We start from the raw sequence: 17,829 nt of genomic DNA on the forward strand, positions 1-17,829 counted from the left end.
ACGACAGCGAAATGTTCCAGTTGGGCTTTTATGTAGATCAAGTTCAAGAAGGCTTAGATCGATCTAAGACGCTGTAATATTGAAGACTTCCAAGACGGCGAAATGATGACACGAAATAACGGCTGCACAGGCTGCTGCTATGTGAAAGCTAAGGTACTACATATATGATAATGTTTGGTACAGTGGGCAATTAATGAGCAATAATGGGGATTTTTTTAGACTGCACCACTGGGTTTGATTTATGGAATTGACTTATATCGGGCTGCGTAACAAACGCTATATTTCCTTCAGCTTCACTAAAACATCAGAATCCCACAGGACAAACCTAGTTAAGTTGTATGTACATTTCCATTTACTTGGCTAATACTTAAAGCCACAGACACTTTAGCCAAAACATTTACATATTATTAAACATCAATCGAAGTTTATAGCTGTATTGTCAGCGGGCAGTATTCGTAGCAAGGCAGTTAGCTTAGTGGCTGAAAAGAAAGCTATTGAATCAGCTGTGGCCGGTAGTCCGCTCGATTTGCGGACATCCCATATCCATCTGTATCATAAATCAAACGATGTATTTAATCCGAAATTCGGTAACGAATCTTTATTTTATGTTCTTGAAAAGATATTTAGCATTTCCACAGGATTAAATGCGTCTTCAATCATCAGCTGCTTACAGCTTCAACTTGGTGCGCCTCCAGTGACGACGCTTAGCGTTGTACCTAGAAATAAAAGTTGAATGAATATTAATAATCATATTGTCTATTTTAGAATTTTGGAAAGAGTTTTATATTTTGTGTGTGCCTACTATCAAGGTGCAGCCAGACGTTTTGTTTTAGTTTTAGTCTCAGCCGTGGCGGCAAAACTATCACTTCAGTGTTATCACAATCGAGTTACACAAAAATTCACGTGACAACGCGTTAAAATTTGTATATCTCGGATTAGCAATTTGATGAATACATAAAAAACAGAATATCCACATAAGGAATACAATTTACATGAACAGTTCTACAAAACATGACGGTCGTTGCGCACAAATTAGTTTGTTGGCACAATTTAGGTGATTTAATAGGAAAGACCCGCCAAAGAAGAAAGACACAGCACACAAATAAAATAAAATAAAATATTAGCATTACTTACCGGATTGTGTTGCCAGTACGTAGGCGAACCCATTGCGGAACCGACCTGTTCTGCTTCAGCTTCTTAGCCAATTTCTGCTTTATTCTGAACGATTTATGTGCAGCCTAGTGAAGAAAGACAGTACATTCGTTTTAGTAATTGAACATTTACATAAAATGTTATGATTTCAAAGAATCTCTTTGATTACGTACCATTTTGTCTGACCGATTCAACGAGCCACACCGGAAAGAAGGAAAGGGTAGTGGTGCGCAACCACCGATACTCGCATGTATTCATCGAAGAACACTAATAGGGGTTAGCGATACTAAAATTTCGGAACGGTGGTAAAAGAAGAACTTTAATTATATAAGCTGTGAAGAGATATTGGCTAATATATATTTTATACGCTGTGATTTTAAGATACAAGAAAAACAATAATTATTATTTTATTGCCTAAATGCATATATTTCACGAATGAGAGACAAAACGCTAAATTAGCTACCAGCCTCCACATTGCAGAAGGGCTGTGGCCGTATTTATGTAAAAAACTATGTTCTCCAACACGCACAACTGTTACAGACCAGACAACCTATTATTTATTGGTATGAATTTAATCTATGGTTTCAATAATTAAAATTCAAATTAAAGCATATAGTTCTTACGGGAAGATATTACATATACTTTTAGCTTAAGATCATGAATATCAATATTAGGCTTACCGATAAGAAAACTTAAATATATGCACACCATAAAAATGCCAGAAACAAGCTTTTTTCCATGCAGAAATGTTTCATTTAATAACTTTTATCTTAACCCTCTATCGATATTTTACTAGAACATTCGGATAACAGTCTATTCGACACTTTATCTGACTATTTTTCTCAAGAGTTGGTTTCTGGAGTGCAGTAAGGTCAAACTTACTGTGTAGAAAAGAACTATCGATGAAGAGCAGGAAAAAGAGTAAGTTGGAGAGAGAGATAGTGCTAGAGACATTTGTTTCACCCCCTGGAAATTGTTGCCTCCATTACCGCTATAATATAGATACGATCCAACCTCAGAGGGAGGAGTGGGAGTTGTATCAAGCTATGTCGGAGCCCAAATATAAAATATGCGCTCAACACAGTTTGATGTCAAGGAAGCAATTTAGGCCAGTTTCCACTTTAATTTCTTTCCAGATGTGGGTGTTTACGAAACTGACGCAAGTCTTTCTATTTATCGCCCCAAAGATTGCCTAATACATTTTTCTCGGACTTATTCCACTTTCATTGATCTTTTTTTTCCTTTTTCTATTTAATATAGTCCTAGTAAATTGACAAGTTTAATTTTTCGCCAAATAAAGGGCAGTTATTTATTTACTATTTTCAGCTGTATTTTTGTAGACGTAATATAAATATAAAATATATAAAAAATATAAAATATAAAGAACTATCGCACATCAAGAAACCCATGCATGTTTTCCTCCTATATATGTACTACTTATGGCCAAAGCGTGCACGAAAATTTCTTACTTAATTTTACGATTATCTTCAAGTAAATATTTGTTTTATGGATTTTATAGATATCTCTACTTATTTCGCCAAATTAACACAAACAGGCAGGCTCCAGTTTTCACTTTCACTTTGCGTTTTGCTTTTCAGATAAAGTTATACTTATCGTTTTCAGGCGCTCTGGAATCAGCAAAAGTCAGATTTATTTACTCCTGTACAGTTAAGCACAAAATTTAGTTCTGTTATACCCATGCGTTAGTGCCAGCTCATATTTAAAGGCCTCTGTTATGTGTAGCACTGATTTATCGATATCCAAACCGGCCTGTGATAGCTTTTCGGACGTGTTAACTATGTGTTGTTGCACAGACAAAATTTTACAGAAACATTTTGAGGTTAGTTAAAAATTATTTATAAAAAGGGCAATTGCACTGGTAATGGCGTCAAATTCTTGGCAAGGCATCAATAAGTCATCTATTGTTTTCCATTTGATATTAAGATTCGGTTTGTTGTTTAAAAAGCAGTTTACTTTTATTTAAGGCGAGAAATATGTTGCCGTGCGGGAGCAACATACTTTCCGTTTTGAAAATTTTTTGTGTAAGTAAAAAGCCTTGCTTGATAGTGTTACTTATATATACATATATTAAGTGTACAAAAATATGCTTCTTAGGCAAAACGCAATAAAGCAATCCATGTGGAAATAAGTTATTTGAAGTCATCCCTAATGTTCTCTATCGAACATTTTAGCTGACTAAAGTAGAGATAGGTTGAATCAACATAGTTAAGGTAGTCAAATGAAGGCCGAATTAAAGGAATATTTAATTAATTAATGTTATTTAAATATATTGAGATAAAGAACATTTTGAACCCCAAATATATCCTGCGTTAACTCAGTTAATCGTCTTCCTATGTGACACAGCAAAAGCCACCAATTCCACACCACAATATATTAATTAGTAATTCATTAGTAAACAAAAAACAGCTGACTGAGCACTGTAAAACTGGTCCCACCCTGCCGCTAGCAAAATAAAGCTTTATATAAATATAAACAAATATAGCGAATGACATTTTCGACAGCGAAGTCTGAGTACATGACTGAATGAAGGCCGATTACATGAAATTTATATATTGAGGCATTTCACTTACTTTTGCGTTTTACGTTTTCAGCCAAAGGTCATACTTTTCATTGTAAGGCGCTCCGAGATTCACCAAAAGTGTAGTTTGCTTAGCTCAAAAATTTCTGCTGTTATACCCACGCGCTAGTGGCAGCTCATATAAAAGGACTCTGTTATGTTTAAAAGAGATTAATCGATAACCAAATCAGTGTGCCACAGCTGTACTGATGAATTTAATATTTGTTGTTGCACAGACCAATTTTGAGGTTGGTGTAAAAAAAATATACATAAAGGGGGCAAAAGCTCTATTAGACTAATAATAGTGTTTAATTCATGGCAATGCATCAATAATGTATTCATTTTGTCGGGTTTGTAATTAAGATTATTTTTGTTGTATAAAATGCAGATTACTTTTTATTTAGGCGAGGAACATGTTACTGTTTTGAAAACGAAAATTTTTTGCGTTTTACGTTAGGCGATTCCGCCTAACTTAAGGTTTTCAAAAGTAAATCTGAAATTTTTTGCGAATGTGAAAACTGGAGCCTGCATGATTATAAATTATTATTCAATATGGAGATAAAACCATGCTTCGTTGACACAATAAAAGCCGCTAATCCTGCAACGAATATTTTTCAGCTTGCCCTTATAAGAAATGTATTTCTTCTACGGAATTAATTATATAAGTAAAACTAGGCTGCCTGAGCAGTTTAACCCTGGTAGGCTTCAAATAAAAGATGGGAACTAGTTGAAAAATTATAATTACAAAAATAATTAAATTTTTTGCAAGCGGCACAGTGTGATCAACGGTAAACACTACTCTTGCAGCTGGGTTTCCCTTCGACGCTTTTATAAGATTTTATGTTTCCTCGTTCAAATGACATATCTATTATGAAAAACAAGTATTAAATAATGCATTAAAAATATAGATCATACTAAACAGCTCTTCATGAAAAAAATGTTTTAAATAAAAAATGCAACGATATTCCATATATCTTGTTCTACAAAATGACACAAAATGAAATGAAATAGGCGTTCAAACCAACATTTTTGGCCCAAATATACTAGACACACACATTATTTTCTACAAATTTATGGTATATAATATCTTTAATTTTATTGGATAGAATCTATTCGTATACAATTTGTGTAAAAATATTTTCAAACACATTTTTATTTAATTTCAAGTAAAACCAACCAAGCAAAGTTATGACCATCGTGGGCATGCGCAAATCTGGGCACACCATCGTTTGCTACTGCCCTAAGAAATTTTGTTCTAAAACCATTATTTCATTTCCTCCATACATATGCATCGTTCCATTTTCAATAAGTGTCAGTGTCATCATTTATCAATTATCATTTCATTATATTTTATAATATAATATGTGTTTGATAAATATAAAATACAATCCATTGTAAGGATTATGAAACAGTGAACGACAATTCGACAACGTATTCATGCAGTAAATGCATTAACACGCAATGCCAATCCACCAGAAGTATCTTGCTTTGTAAACTGTTTTTAACTTAAATAGCATATACATAAATAGTGCACAGTATAAACAGAACATACATTTCATCCATATTATTCGCATCTAATAAACAAAAACTCGATTAAATATGCGCGAATTCAAAGTTGTTGTGCTCGGATCTGGCGGAGTGGGTAAATCGGCCCTTACCGTTCAATTTGTTTCGGGATGCTTCATTGAAAAGTATGATCCTACAATTGAGGACTTCTATCGCAAGGAAATAGAGGTACGTAAATGTTCATATGGATATCAAAGCAGCAGACATAATCAATTTGTAGATGAAACACACACACACACACACTCCCACACGCTCATGATATGTACTGTACATACATACATATGCGTAATCACAAAAGGCATGCATATATATATGTACGTCTGCTCAAATATATATGTATGTACATACATATATAAATATGTATACGTATGTTTGTATGTCTTAATGCGAGAATATATGCATATATGTATATTTATATGTTCCTTTAAATGTTCAAATATAGGTATATATGCAGACATATGTATGTAAACACCGTACATACATACTATGTAATTCATGTGCCCACCGTGCCCACGGGTGTGTATGTACATATGTATTTACATGCATATGTGCACATTTATGCATACTCGTAGGCGTGGGTGTTGAAACGAGAGGACAGGGTTTAAAAGCCGATTTCAACATCAATTTATGTCGTCGATTCACAATATATTATCCATAAGACATTTATATTTATGTATTTATTTATGCGCCTAAGATTTCGCCAGCATGTCATTCCTCTTAAAATATTGTCCGGATGCTAGGAAAAGAAATACTAGACGCACGTACACAGTACATACAAAGTACATATTTCATACATATTGTCTTAACTTTTCCTTTGGCAGGAGGGTGTAGGGAGGAGACGTTTTCCACAGACAGGGTGGGCGTAAAAATAACCCTTAATAGGTGGAAGAACCCCGTTGTATTCAATGACGATATAGAACATATCCCATAAAATTACAAGACCGAACCCGTACTACTAGATTGGCACGTACTATTCCCAGCCAAAACCACCTTTGAAGGCGTTTAAAGCATTTTTGTGTGTACTTTGTCATTGCATCTGCGCAATTTTAATTTATTGAAATTTATATTGAAAACGAGTCTAGTGCGCTATGATAGTAATTAATAAATAAAGTTACATCAGTTTAATTATATGCATATATTACTATTACTTACAGGTAGATAGCTCGCCTTGTGTTTTGGAAATATTGGACACAGCAGGAACAGAGCAATTCGCCTCCATGAGAGATCTCTATATCAAGAATGGACATGGCTTTATTGTAATGTATTCACTTACGAACCATCAAACATTTCAGGTATTTATAGCTTTATATCAGCTTTAAGTAGAGTGTTTCTCATACTTATCTCTTCCTTTGTTGCTTGCCCCACAGGATATTTCTAGTATGAAAAATGTGATCACTCGTGTAAAGGGAAGTCAGCCAGCACCCATCCTACTAGTCGCGAATAAATTTGATTTAGATTGCCAAAGAGAGGTATCCACCGCTGAAGGTAAGCTTACAAATTGAACTAAATCATTAAGAGCCCCTGCTTATTCCCCAGACCTAGTCATCTAAATTGATAACTTGATAATCCGATGAGCGTCAAAAAATGGCCTCTAAGAATATGTACGTATAGACGTACATAAGTTCCATAAACGAATTGCACGTTGAGACAGAACAAAAAGATGCAGCAGACTCCTACTCCTGGAACATCGAAGAAATATTCCAATCAATATTCAATTATCCATGCTCACTCTCATCCATCCCTTTTCCTTTTTCTTTGCAAAACTCCCTTCTTGAATAAATAGTCTCATAGTTGTGTGCATTAGCAGCCTCTCCGTCCATTCAACGATTCCTAATTTAATTGAATTGAACTTATTTTTTAGGTAATGCCTTGGCACAGCTGTGGGACTGCCCATTTATCGAAGCATCAGCAAAGGATCGGATAAACGTTAATGAAGTATTCGCAACCATTGTTCGCGAAATGAATTCGACGCAAGAGAATCGGCAAAAAAAGAATTACTGTTGTTGTACGCTTTTATAGAAATTTTGTAAGATTATAAGATTATTATAGTTAAAAATAAAAGTACTAATATTTAATAGATAACGAACATGTTGTGCGTTGTTTTAACAATTATTGAAAAAAGGCTGAGGAAACTGAAGAGGAACTGCAACTGTGACTGTTCATTGTATGAACAAGTTTTTCAGCTCCAATAGATAGGCTTCCTCGACGCCCAACTGAATTTTAACTCATCATTAATCTTGATGGCCTGCCAGATCCTGCATATAGAACATTTTAGACAGCATTACGGATCGATTACATGGTGCTAGCTCCCACATCACACAATTTATTGTGCTACAAGTTGTGTCTCAAAAGAGAGGTGGGCTATGCATTCTTCGAAATGAGTCATCTACTGCTGACCACGCCTATGGTCAACTCAACCATAATCAAATCTGTGCGATCGACAATCCGAAGACGTGCCACCGCCAGCCATTGTAAATGGCTTAGTAATGTTTTTAAACTTCCAACTGATGCATCTGGCAAACATGTTCTGCAATCATTGGGGTATGGAGCATAGCAGAGCTTATAGTTTTATACGTTTATTTTTAATGAACACACACCACAAGCACTCACACACACATAGAAACTTCAATAATGTGTATAGAAATAAATACTATAAAATTTGAAAAATATTTAATTTAGAATAATACAAAATATAAAACTTTTAGGTCTAATACAGTTTGTATACATGTGAATTAGTTTATTTTATACCATTCCAAATCGTCTGGTTTGTGGGAAGACGGCGGATTCACAATGGTCTGTGCGTCGTTGAACAAATTAGTGCATATATTATCTTCAATCTGAAAAATACACAGAAAATATACATACTATAGTGCCAAGAACTCTCTGATAGATCAGTTACGTACCTGTAGGGATGACACTAAGTTATCTGGGCAGTCAAGCCCAGTAAGTCCAGATTCTGGAAAGAGAAAAACAGATGGGGGGGAAACAGGTATTAATATAAACGTTTGTTCGAATCCATATGTATGTATGTATTGTATTGTTTATTCAACCTAATCAGCTTTAATTCACTTCCAAACTGTCTCAAAAATCCGCACAAAAGAGCCTTGAGAGCCCACAAAAACCCCACACAGAAGATCCACGATATCAATTGTTATCTTGAGATAGATAACTGATAGCGAAACAGATCACTTGCACTTGGACTTGGACGAGCATATTCAATTCCCTATGGTTTACGCTAGTGTGGTTATGGTGGAACAAGACTTACGCATTCTGGGATCAATCCATGAAGTCGTTCGATCAATGTGATTTATAAAATATATATCTCCGGACTCAGTAACTGCCTGTTCCCAACCATCCGGCAGTGGACCCAAGCTGTTAGCAATAGTCGATGTGGTAGTTTGTTTTGTAGTTTGCAAAACATCTATTAAACAAAAACAATGTATTACAAACCAAAATAAATTAAAAGCAAAACAAAAGCGGAATTCGATTTGGAATTGGAATTGGCCTGGCGTCTTTTTAAAAGAAATAAGTACGCGTGTTAATTGGGGAAAATATAATTCGATTCGGAAAATGTAAAAATGGGGCGGATACACCAAAGAACACCCGCTCTAAGATCTAAGATTGGGACTTCTCTTTCGAGAACCGCATCGCATCTCGCAAATCTTTCAAGTGACTCTACCAAATCTCTCTGCTAACGCTCACTTAGAATCCACTGCAGAATTTTTTCTAGGATTCAGAGGATTGTGTAGATAAAGATTTCTTATGGAAATCTTCATGGAAAGTTGTATACATGAATGATCAGGGTTACTAACAGAAAGTTCCCATATACATAGTATCTAAACTGTTTCGAAGGTTGAATCATTTTCGGTTTTTTACTAAGCTGCCAACTGCCCTTTCCTTCTTTAGTGAGGGTTAGTGAGATCAAACGGTTCGGAATTAAACGGAAGCATCAGTACACATTTCTAGCCCCGATTCAAGTACTTATTAAAGACCTACCGCTTTGCTTGATTCTTTCAGCCATTAGTCGTTGCTGCTGTTGGCGATATTGAATTCTTGGATCTTCCCATTGCGTCGATTTTGTTGTATGACTGAAAGTAAATCAGATTTTTATGAATTATATGCTTATGCGCTTAAAACGTTTACAATTAAATCAAGAACGGGCCCTTTCAATTATAAAACAGATACAACTACATATGTATGTTTGGATATGTATCCCGTGATACAAAGTCTCTTAGATACATACATTCAACACATACGTACATATGTATGTATATGTGATTACTTACTTCAAGTAATAAATCTGGCCATCATTAGTTTTTGCCTGCTCCCAACCTGGTGGCAATGCTCCCAGTTGGCTTTGCAACTGGATGGGGCTTACCACATCGTAAGAACGCTGCTTTTTATGCACTGTTTGCGTGGACATGGGCATGTCCTGGCCCCCCATGCAGGTATTCATGCCATCTAGCTCAATATTGTTGGCAGCACTGTTCGGAAACTCGGCACTGTTCTCGGGATACGAAGGACCTTGGCTGCTGGTTCCCGGATTGGCCTCGCTCCTGGAGCGCACGTTGTAGTTCTGCTGCAATGAGGCTGGGCTGCTGCGAGCGCGAAAGTGATGTATCGCCAGGCGGCTTTGTTGTGATGGCTGGATCTGTGAGATGGCTGGCTGCTGCACGTCCACGGGCTGCGCAGTTTTGTTAATATTGGTTTGGGAGCCTGCATCGTATGTGGAGTCCGCACTGTTTGCTCGCGAGTGCGAGGGGGCTGGGGGCGTGAAAAAGGAATTGGGAAGCTTCCGCATGCGAAAGGGGAGCTGTAAGGGGCGTTTTGCATCTCCGGGATTCAACACGCTATCGAATAAGGCCTGCAAATTATCATCTGTATCTTGATTTACGCGCACAACCAGATTGTTGGACGACTTAATGGGCGAGAGCATATCCTCATCGTCGATTTCTTTCTCGATTATGTTGTTTGTATTGCTTGTAGACATTGTCGTTAACATAAAAAGAACACTTATTGTATACAAATGTAACTAATTAAAATTATTTTCAATCATGTATGCGCATATATATGTTTATCCATATAATACATGTATCACTCCGTCATTATAGGCAAATGTAAATGTAAATTGTTCAAAAAACTTCGTTGCAATAAATAATAGTAATAATAATAATTCAATGGAACTGCCAACATAAAACAAACACACTTCGGGAACACCATCCAGCACGCTTTGTCAACACTATTATTCGATTACTTCATTTTATGTATCGATACCACACAGCAATGTGACCGCATATGTGAAAATTAAGTCTAGTTAAAATGAACATTAAAATATTTATGAAAAATATGTCTTTTCCGGTCTACTATATTAATATGGTTGTGCTGCAAAGGCATCAGTAGTTATTAACGTAAATATGGAATATCCGCTTGTGGGTCGTGGGGTAGTTTAGCAGTGGAGCTGCAAAATTATACTTTCAACGAACAATTTGTCTTGACATGGTGTAGGCTTTGCTAAGACAGATAGAGGTAGAGAGAAATATATATATGTGTTAAATTGCTTTTTTAGTCCAGTGCAAGGCGCAGCGGCAGAAATTATTTAAGTTTTCCGCCACGCACACCTGATTAAACTAGTAAAACATAATTTTGTATCAGTCAGTTGTTCGACTGAGAGCCATTAGACATGTCTACGAACAATAATGTTGCATTTTGTCTCTCATGTTATCCCTCTCTAGGCTCCAAAATTGGCTAAGTCCAGTGTCATATTGCTATAAATATATAAAATTAGTCGCATCACAGTGAACAGAAAAAAAAGTGTCAGAAAGTATCGGTATTCTGTGATTGTAAACACTCGATTGCCGCACAATCGATATCGAAACTGATTGTATATAAAGACAGACAAGGGTTCAGACATTTCTTAATATTTTAAGTCTCTTCTAATAAATTAATGTAAAATCAAGCAAATGTAAAATGATCTTCGAAATACTTAACATATTGTGGATACCTTTTGCTGGATTCATATCATTTCTGATATTCATATCAGCAATCAACAAATCCATCGGCGTCCGGAGGGCATATGTGAATCTTCTTTTAAGGATATTTGAGGTAAATTTGCTGTGTCTGTGACAGCCACCCACCCATCGACATATTTAACAGACATTAATTTCGTTGTCGAACCTTCAGTTGATTGGCCTGTCATGGCCAACTGATAGTTAGCTATTCCAAAGTCCATAAATATAGTCAGCAGCCTAAAGTACATGCATACATTGATTGATACGCACAGCCGAACGGAACGTACCCGTACATGCAAACATACCTATGCTAAAGGGTGTTATTTTATTGCAATTTCAAAGCGTTCCGGCTGTGTTCAGACTAATTATGAAACTGGACAGCTTTTTCCTTCAGCCTACCCACCGACCCACATGCTCATATAAGAGTTGCTACGGGCTTATCTTTATGATCGGTCGGTCAGCCAGTCGGAAGAACTATTATTATCAACCTGTTTCCTTGTGCTTTCATAACTCTTAACATTTTTCAATTCGAAACTGTGCCCAGACACATGTATTACTAATGTATTGTTTTGTTTTTTTTTATTATTATACTTTCAGTATGGTCGCGTAAGCATAGAGACAGCATCCAAAGAACATCAACAAAATAATTTTAAGACTGACGATAAGCATTCAGAGGAGTTCGTCGATAATGCCGATTCCAAGGAAAGTACAAATGGAACAACATTAATTACCAGAGATGCCGTGCTGCTTCCACAACCGCAAGAGCCTGCTCCAGAGAAGCCAGTGTCCTCAAAAAAGGTACGGAAGGTCATCCATCTAGTCTATGATAACGATAACCATCGCCTGGACGACATATATTTATCTTAATTCTTGTATTACTTCAGGAAGAAATTGTCTTTGATTTTGAAAAATGTCTGGACTATCTGAAGTCGGGAGTGGAGTCCATAATTGAAGATGATGTAACGTCCCGTTTCGAGGCGGAGGAGCTGAAGAGCTGGAACATGCTCACACGCACCAACAGGCACCACGAATTCATATCCTGGAAGATAACGCTCATTTGGATGGTTGGATTTTTAATCCGATATGTATTTTTGATGCCATTGCGTGTACTAGTTTGCTTTGTTGGTGTAAGTATAAATTGTTATCCTTCTGTTTGCTATACAACAACTACTTGAAAAGTTGTTGGGATTCCCTTGCCCTATAGGATATTCGAAAATTTGATTGGCAAACATCAAGTGGTGGTATAACTACTCTTATGCAAGGGAATAGACGCAAAGCGACCAGTTAAAACAGTTACCATTTAAGTATGCCTTACCTTGTGCAATGCACCCTTCCGCCAGGTAAAACAGATTACTCTGGTTCCAATGTTTTACACGTATACATAGTTGTTAATTTAGGCATCCGTCTTTTGGAAACCTATATGAGAATAGTTTGATCCATTTATGATTGGTAAACCTGGAAAAATGATGACTTATGTGGAATGGATTTTCATTTGGCTATAGACCTTAGATCCCTTGAATTGAGCTAAAAGTTCTTTGGGCTTCAGGGATGACATTAAAAGCTTTATTTTTGTGAAATCCGAATATTGAATTGCTTACGTTGAACCCTTTTCGAATGTGACATCGTTGGAATGTGGGCTCTGGCTGTAGCCTCGTGATTGCTTTTAACTGCTCTCTTTGCTCCCACATGATGGCACATTGATGCCCGACACGCTGTAAAATAGAATCCCCTAGCATAGAAAAAACAACATAAGTATGTGCATACATTGGGTGTGCATTCGGCGGCTCGAGACGCACAAGCAAATGCTGTAAAAGAGAATGCCAGCAAATTGGAAAAAGAGCATACATAAAAACAGTGTGCATGATGTGGCAAGTTTATGTTCGACTTAAACAATCACAAGCGAATGCTACGAAAAAAAAATTCCCAAGAATGGAAGAAACAATAAACATGGCGTGTGCATGACGCGCAAATTGATTCCCGACTCGAGTTTCGCTTATAACTATTTTCTGTTGTTCAAAAAGCCTGACTACCGCTGTGGGTAGTCCTTTACCATGCGTTATACCTCTTTGGTCTTTCTGGAGTTCTTGAAAACAAAACTGCGTCGTGCAAGAACTAACGTTTTATGAGTATAAGTATTATAATTGAGTAGAATAAAATTCCCAAATTTTATTCTTGTAATGAAATGTTTTTGCGCTCAACCACTTCGTATGTCTCTTGAAAATTTGTATGTTTATTTAGTTTGACTTTGTATAAAGATCTTATTATTTGTGCCAAGAATTTATTTGTAGCATAATTAATGGCTTTGTTTTTCTCAACTTTCTTGCGTAAAGTACGAGTAAAAGAATATTGTAATCCCTTTTGCCGATTTTCAATACTTTAGATGTTGATTTTAAGATATTTTGTTTGATATTGCTATTTTGTTTATTTGTGTTATGTGCCTGTATTTATTATTTAACATTTCTCTAATACAAATATTTGATTCCTAGGTTTTATTTGCAGTTTTAACAAACTCTATTGTGGCTTTAATACCCAATCGATTTTTGCGGCTCCTCTTAGCGGACTTATCGTTTAAGATTACGTTCCGTCTTATAGCAAGTTCTCTGTCATCCCTTATTAAGTTTCATAATAAACAATACAGGCCCACCAGATCCGGGTTTTGTGTAGCAAATCATACCTCTCCATTGGACGTGGCAATATTATCGACAGACCGTACCTTTTCTTTGGTGAGAAAGAAGTTTTTTATTTACTGCTACATATAAAAATGGATTGATTTTAATTGTATAATTCATGCATGTGACCCCGAACTCTCGTCCATCTCTTCAATGGTACATTCATATCTTTTGTAACAAGCACTCAATCTCAATTCTCAATCTCAATCCCATTCTTAGCAGACAAACTGACCTTCCGTCTCTCCCTGGGATACGAGTTCTACTCGTATATATGGATTTGCAGAACGTAGCTCTCTCTCATACATATGTATCTCTCTCATATATATATTCATTAAGCGGTAGTAATACAGGCCTGGAATGTACCAGTATATGTACGTTTTGATAACCCCCACGGGCCTCTTATCTAACGATAATTTCATCATTAATTATACCTGGTGACTAGTTAAGACCTAACTAATATGCGCCTGGGAAAAGCGACGAAAAACGATTCGAGACGAGAATTCATGCATGAATTTAATTAAAATAAGTTCAGTTTTATGTGTATTATTCTATGTTTCTGTATTCGTATCTTGGCTTTTGTCATTGTCTTTGCGTAGTTGTGCATTCTGTTCTTTTAAGCTTTATTTACATTTTGATTGCCACACCGTTTATTTCTTAGCAAAGTTAAGAGTCAGGTAAGAAGAGTGAATATATTTAATTTATTACTAAAATTTTAGTTAATTATTTTACGTTGAGTACTCCTAAAGTGGTGCTGTTTCTCTGCCGTCTACATTTGGTCAGTTTCCGCACTGATCTATTGAGATATTTTCTTGGGTTGATACTAGTACTGACTGTTGTTGGGAACATCGCTGGTCCATGGGTCTATGGTACCCTGGGAATGTTCTACTCTTGCTTCCAATGCGTTTTTTTTCCACTTTATAGGAGTTTCGTTCCCTTTTAAGGTATTTCAGCAAAGTTGCAGCAGACTTTCCCCCGCAACACACTATTTAATTGAATGCAATGCTGCTCTCGAAATATTACCATAATGTTACTTCAATATTTTATGCCATCTTAGGTAGTATGGCTTACAGTGTGTACGGCCGCTGTGGGCTATCTGAAGGACGGGCAAACCAAGCGCGCTATCGTGAATCTAGTACTGGGGACATGCTTTGGTGTCTTGTCCAGTGCTATTTCTGCGGTTATAACATACCATAATGAGGAGAATCGCCCATTGTCTGGCATATGCGTCGCAAATCATACCAGCCCCATCGATGTGCTGGTGCTGATGTGTGACTCGACCTATTCCCTGGTAAGGCAATTTTAGACCTAAAAGATACTAACCCTTGTATGGAAACACTTGTGAATTTCTTTTCGTTTATAATTTACACAACAATCCTTTTAAGTTCTCAAGTTTTCTGTAAATTACATAAGTAAAACCTCGTAGTGGAATGGTAGATTAGATGCATCTAGCAAAGAGCCTTTATTTCTTCTCCCTTCTTTTGTTGTATATACTAATTAATATTCTTTCTTGAAATGCCTTTTTTTTTGGTTGGAATGCGGTTGGAGAGACAAAGTAATGGGACTACTTTAAACTGCAGCCTTTAAAAGCGAGCTTCCGAGTGAGAGCTCTAAGTCTTTTCTTTTTTCTTGGATGTAGCTTTTATAATGGTTTTGCCCATTTCGAGGGCATTCATACCATTCAAATTAAGGTTACATATTCAATTCCCAATTAAAATTGTCATTCCTCGCCTCGCACACATGTAGGTAATAATTTACTAATACTTCCTTGGGTTATGGTGCTTGATTCTTGTTTAAATGTTTTAATGTTTGGTTGTATTTGTACTTTGGCATGTTGTCTGTTCGTTGAAACAGTCGTCTTTCATTTGCAGGCACATTAAAGAGTTATCCGAATATAAATTTCAGATTGGCCAACGTCATGGTGGTTTTCTTGGCGTCCTGCAAAGAGCTCTGGCCAGAGCATCGCCCCACATTTGGTTTGAGAGAGGCGAGGCAAAGGATCGCCACTTGGTCGCCGAGAGGCTAAAGCAGCATGTTTCGGACCCAAACAATCCACCAATTCTTATATTCCCCGAGGGCACATGCATCAACAACACGTCCGTAATGCAATTTAAAAAGGGAAGCTTTGAAGTCGGCGGAGTCATATACCCGGTGGCCATAAAGTGCGTATAGTAGAAGTTCTGTTCGAAACATACAATTCTGATTCGTCCTCTCTTCTCCTTAGGTACGATCCACGATTTGGCGATGCATTCTGGAACAGCGCAAAGTATTCGATGATGCAGTATCTCTACATGATGATGACATCATGGGCCATTGTCTGCGATGTCTGGTACCTCCCGCCAATGTACAGACAGGACGGAGAGTCGGCGATTGATTTCGCGAACCGTGTCAAGGGTGTGATTGCTAAGCAAGGAGGCCTAATTGATCTGGTCTGGGACGGACAATTGAAGAGGATGAAACCAAAAAAAGAGTGGAAGGAAATTCAGCAGGTTGAATTTGCGAATCGGTTGAAGGCGGAATGATAATAATTTTAATGAAAATACATACTTCTACAGTGACTGTAATTTACATACATATACATATGTATACATACATAATACGTATGTACATAAATAATTTTTTTTCTAATTTGTAATATGTATAAATTACGATTAATTATTGCATGGTTTAAATAAAAGATGAAGTCAAATGTAAATAGCTATTCGAACGAGTATATTAACTGATTAAATTATATTTGATATACTGGTAACCCAGCAAACCAATGTTTATCTTATCTTAATACGAATATGGAGTGTGTTACCTTGATCCGAGCCGAGCTATGACATTCACTGATTTCTTTGTTATGTTAAGGTGCTAAGCCAGGTGGGGTCGTCGTGCTTTTGTCACAGACAGCGACTCGCGACTCGAAGTCTATTTTGAAGGTGAGGCCCAGGCTGGTCAAAAAGATGCTACCAGGTCAACGACCGCTTGAATTGCTTAAATATTGCACCAATTGATAGATGGTTTAATTGGGCGCTTTAATTGTAAAAGGAGTACTCATATTTCGACATGAATTCCCAATATTTTATGAGCACAGCACACCATCGATCTAAGCACCGTTTTTTTTGGGCGGAAGCAAATTGAAAATGCTTTCAGATGCGTGTGTAGTGTACTTTTTCAGTTCCGAGCACAATCAGTGCTTGTTGTTGTTGTTTTTACCTCACGAGTCATACATACCCGTAGATCGGATCGTAGATCTGGCCTTCATAAATTGTTAGGCTCATTGCCAATCGCAATTGAGCGTTTTACAATTAATAAATACATACTTATTTATAGATTTAATATTGTATATGTAGGTATGTGGGCACCCCCCACCCACATCATGCATACATTTGATGAATTACTGAATTTCGAAGGGTATCAAGATTATTAATATTTTAATGGCTTCGAATCTGCAAAAGAGATCATTGTTATTTTCCATAAAAACATGTACACATACATATGTACATTTAGATGGCAGTCAAAAGCTTGGGGGCTACATATTTGATAAACTGACATACATATGTACATGTATTTACAAACTGGATTATTTGCACACAATATCCATATATATGTCTGTGAGTGTGTATATTCGATCAAATGGAATTGATAGATCGCGGAGCAGTGGAATACATGTGCACATATATGTAAGTTTGTACATATGTATGTATGAACTTTTTTTTTATTACAAACGGATTTAAACATGGCCTTTTGACCCCGTTCGCATCGGTCTGCATTGTACATATCTAATTTTATTCGATATACATATTTGTACATACACACTACTCTCTCAAAACTATATATATGTACATACATACGTAGCATACAGTGTCCATCTATA

The 17,829-nt window shown here is 36.6% G+C and overlaps 4 protein-coding genes across 8 annotated transcripts; 2 read left to right on the forward strand and 2 right to left on the reverse strand.

The window, feature by feature from the left end:
- Positions 1-571: 571 nt before the first annotated feature.
- On the reverse strand, positions 572-1,434 carry LOC111075092 (60S ribosomal protein L39). Its single transcript, XM_022368188.1, has 3 exons — positions 1,326-1,434; positions 1,135-1,238; positions 572-716 (listed from the first exon to the last, which is right to left on the reverse strand). Exons 1-3 carry the CDS (start codon positions 1,326-1,328, stop codon positions 668-670), a joined length of 156 nt encoding a protein of 51 aa, XP_022223880.1. The 5' UTR covers positions 1,329-1,434; the 3' UTR covers positions 572-667.
- Positions 1,435-5,029: 3,595 nt separating this feature from the next.
- On the forward strand, positions 5,030-7,371 carry LOC111075112 (ras-related protein Rap-2c). The gene is made up of 4 exons (XM_022368220.2): positions 5,030-5,464; positions 6,451-6,588; positions 6,664-6,781; positions 7,158-7,371. Exons 1-4 carry the CDS (start codon positions 5,330-5,332, stop codon positions 7,313-7,315), a joined length of 549 nt encoding a protein of 182 aa, XP_022223912.1. The 5' UTR covers positions 5,030-5,329; the 3' UTR covers positions 7,316-7,371.
- Positions 7,372-7,949: 578 nt separating this feature from the next.
- On the reverse strand, positions 7,950-10,476 carry LOC111075111 (transcriptional coactivator yorkie). Of its 2 annotated transcripts, XM_022368217.2 has the most exons (5): positions 9,583-10,476; positions 9,293-9,384; positions 8,562-8,717; positions 8,200-8,252; positions 7,950-8,133 (listed from the first exon to the last, which is right to left on the reverse strand). In XM_022368217.2, exons 1-5 carry the CDS (start codon positions 10,296-10,298, stop codon positions 8,029-8,031), a joined length of 1,122 nt encoding a protein of 373 aa, XP_022223909.2. In that variant the 5' UTR covers positions 10,299-10,476; the 3' UTR covers positions 7,950-8,028. The 2 variants fall into 2 exon arrangements, with proteins under 2 accessions (XP_022223909.2, XP_022223910.2); XM_022368218.2 differs by lacking the exon at positions 8,562-8,717 and having other exon boundaries at positions 9,583-10,475.
- Positions 10,477-11,162: 686 nt separating this feature from the next.
- Positions 11,163-16,719, forward strand: LOC111075109 (glycerol-3-phosphate acyltransferase 3-like). Of its 4 annotated transcripts, XM_022368216.2 has the most exons (7): positions 11,163-11,398; positions 11,902-12,102; positions 12,189-12,431; positions 13,791-14,027; positions 15,028-15,261; positions 15,876-16,132; positions 16,195-16,719. In XM_022368216.2, the coding sequence occupies exons 1-7, from the start codon at positions 11,264-11,266 to the stop codon at positions 16,490-16,492; spliced, it is 1,605 nt and encodes a 534-aa protein (XP_022223908.2). In that variant the 5' UTR covers positions 11,163-11,263; the 3' UTR covers positions 16,493-16,719. The 4 variants fall into 4 exon arrangements, with proteins under 4 accessions (XP_022223908.2, XP_022223906.2, XP_022223905.2 ...); XM_022368214.2 differs by lacking the exon at positions 13,791-14,027 and having other exon boundaries at positions 11,164-11,398; XM_022368213.2 differs by lacking the exon at positions 15,028-15,261 and having other exon boundaries at positions 11,165-11,398.
- The last annotated feature ends 1,110 nt before the right edge of the window (positions 16,720-17,829 follow it).

The sequence above is a fragment of the Drosophila obscura genome, unplaced genomic scaffold (assembly GCF_018151105.1).
Source record: "Drosophila obscura isolate BZ-5 IFL unplaced genomic scaffold, ASM1815110v1 contig_151, whole genome shotgun sequence".
Lineage (NCBI taxonomy): Eukaryota > Metazoa > Arthropoda > Insecta > Diptera > Drosophilidae > Drosophila > Drosophila obscura.

Excerpts from the sequence above, each read along its gene's own strand:
- LOC111075092 (XM_022368188.1), bottom strand. Across the intron at positions 717-1,134 it reads CGTACTGGCAACACAATCCG|GTACAACGCTAAGCGTCGTC; the intron begins GTAAGTAATGCT and ends TTTTATTTCTAG.
- LOC111075109 (XM_022368216.2), top strand. The coding sequence starts at position 11,264 with ATGATCTTCGAAATACTTAACATATTGTGGATACCTTTTGCTGGATTC. Across the intron at positions 12,103-12,188 it reads AGCCAGTGTCCTCAAAAAAG|GAAGAAATTGTCTTTGATTT; the intron begins GTACGGAAGGTC and ends GTATTACTTCAG. Across the intron at positions 15,262-15,875 it reads GTGACTCGACCTATTCCCTG|ATTGGCCAACGTCATGGTGG; the intron begins GTAAGGCAATTT and ends TATAAATTTCAG.
- LOC111075112 (XM_022368220.2), top strand. The coding sequence starts at position 5,330 with ATGCGCGAATTCAAAGTTGTTGTGCTCGGATCTGGCGGAGTGGGTAAA. Across the intron at positions 6,589-6,663 it reads CGAACCATCAAACATTTCAG|GATATTTCTAGTATGAAAAA; the intron begins GTATTTATAGCT and ends CTTGCCCCACAG. Across the intron at positions 6,782-7,157 it reads AGAGGTATCCACCGCTGAAG|GTAATGCCTTGGCACAGCTG; the intron begins GTAAGCTTACAA and ends CTTATTTTTTAG.
- LOC111075111 (XM_022368217.2), bottom strand. The coding sequence starts at position 10,298 with ATGTTAACGACAATGTCTACAAGCAATACAAACAACATAATCGAGAAA. Across the intron at positions 8,718-9,292 it reads TGAAAGAATCAAGCAAAGCG|ATGTTTTGCAAACTACAAAA; the intron begins GTAGGTCTTTAA and ends TTTGTTTAATAG. Across the intron at positions 8,253-8,561 it reads ATGGATTGATCCCAGAATGC|AATCTGGACTTACTGGGCTT; the intron begins GTAAGTCTTGTT and ends TTCTCTTTCCAG.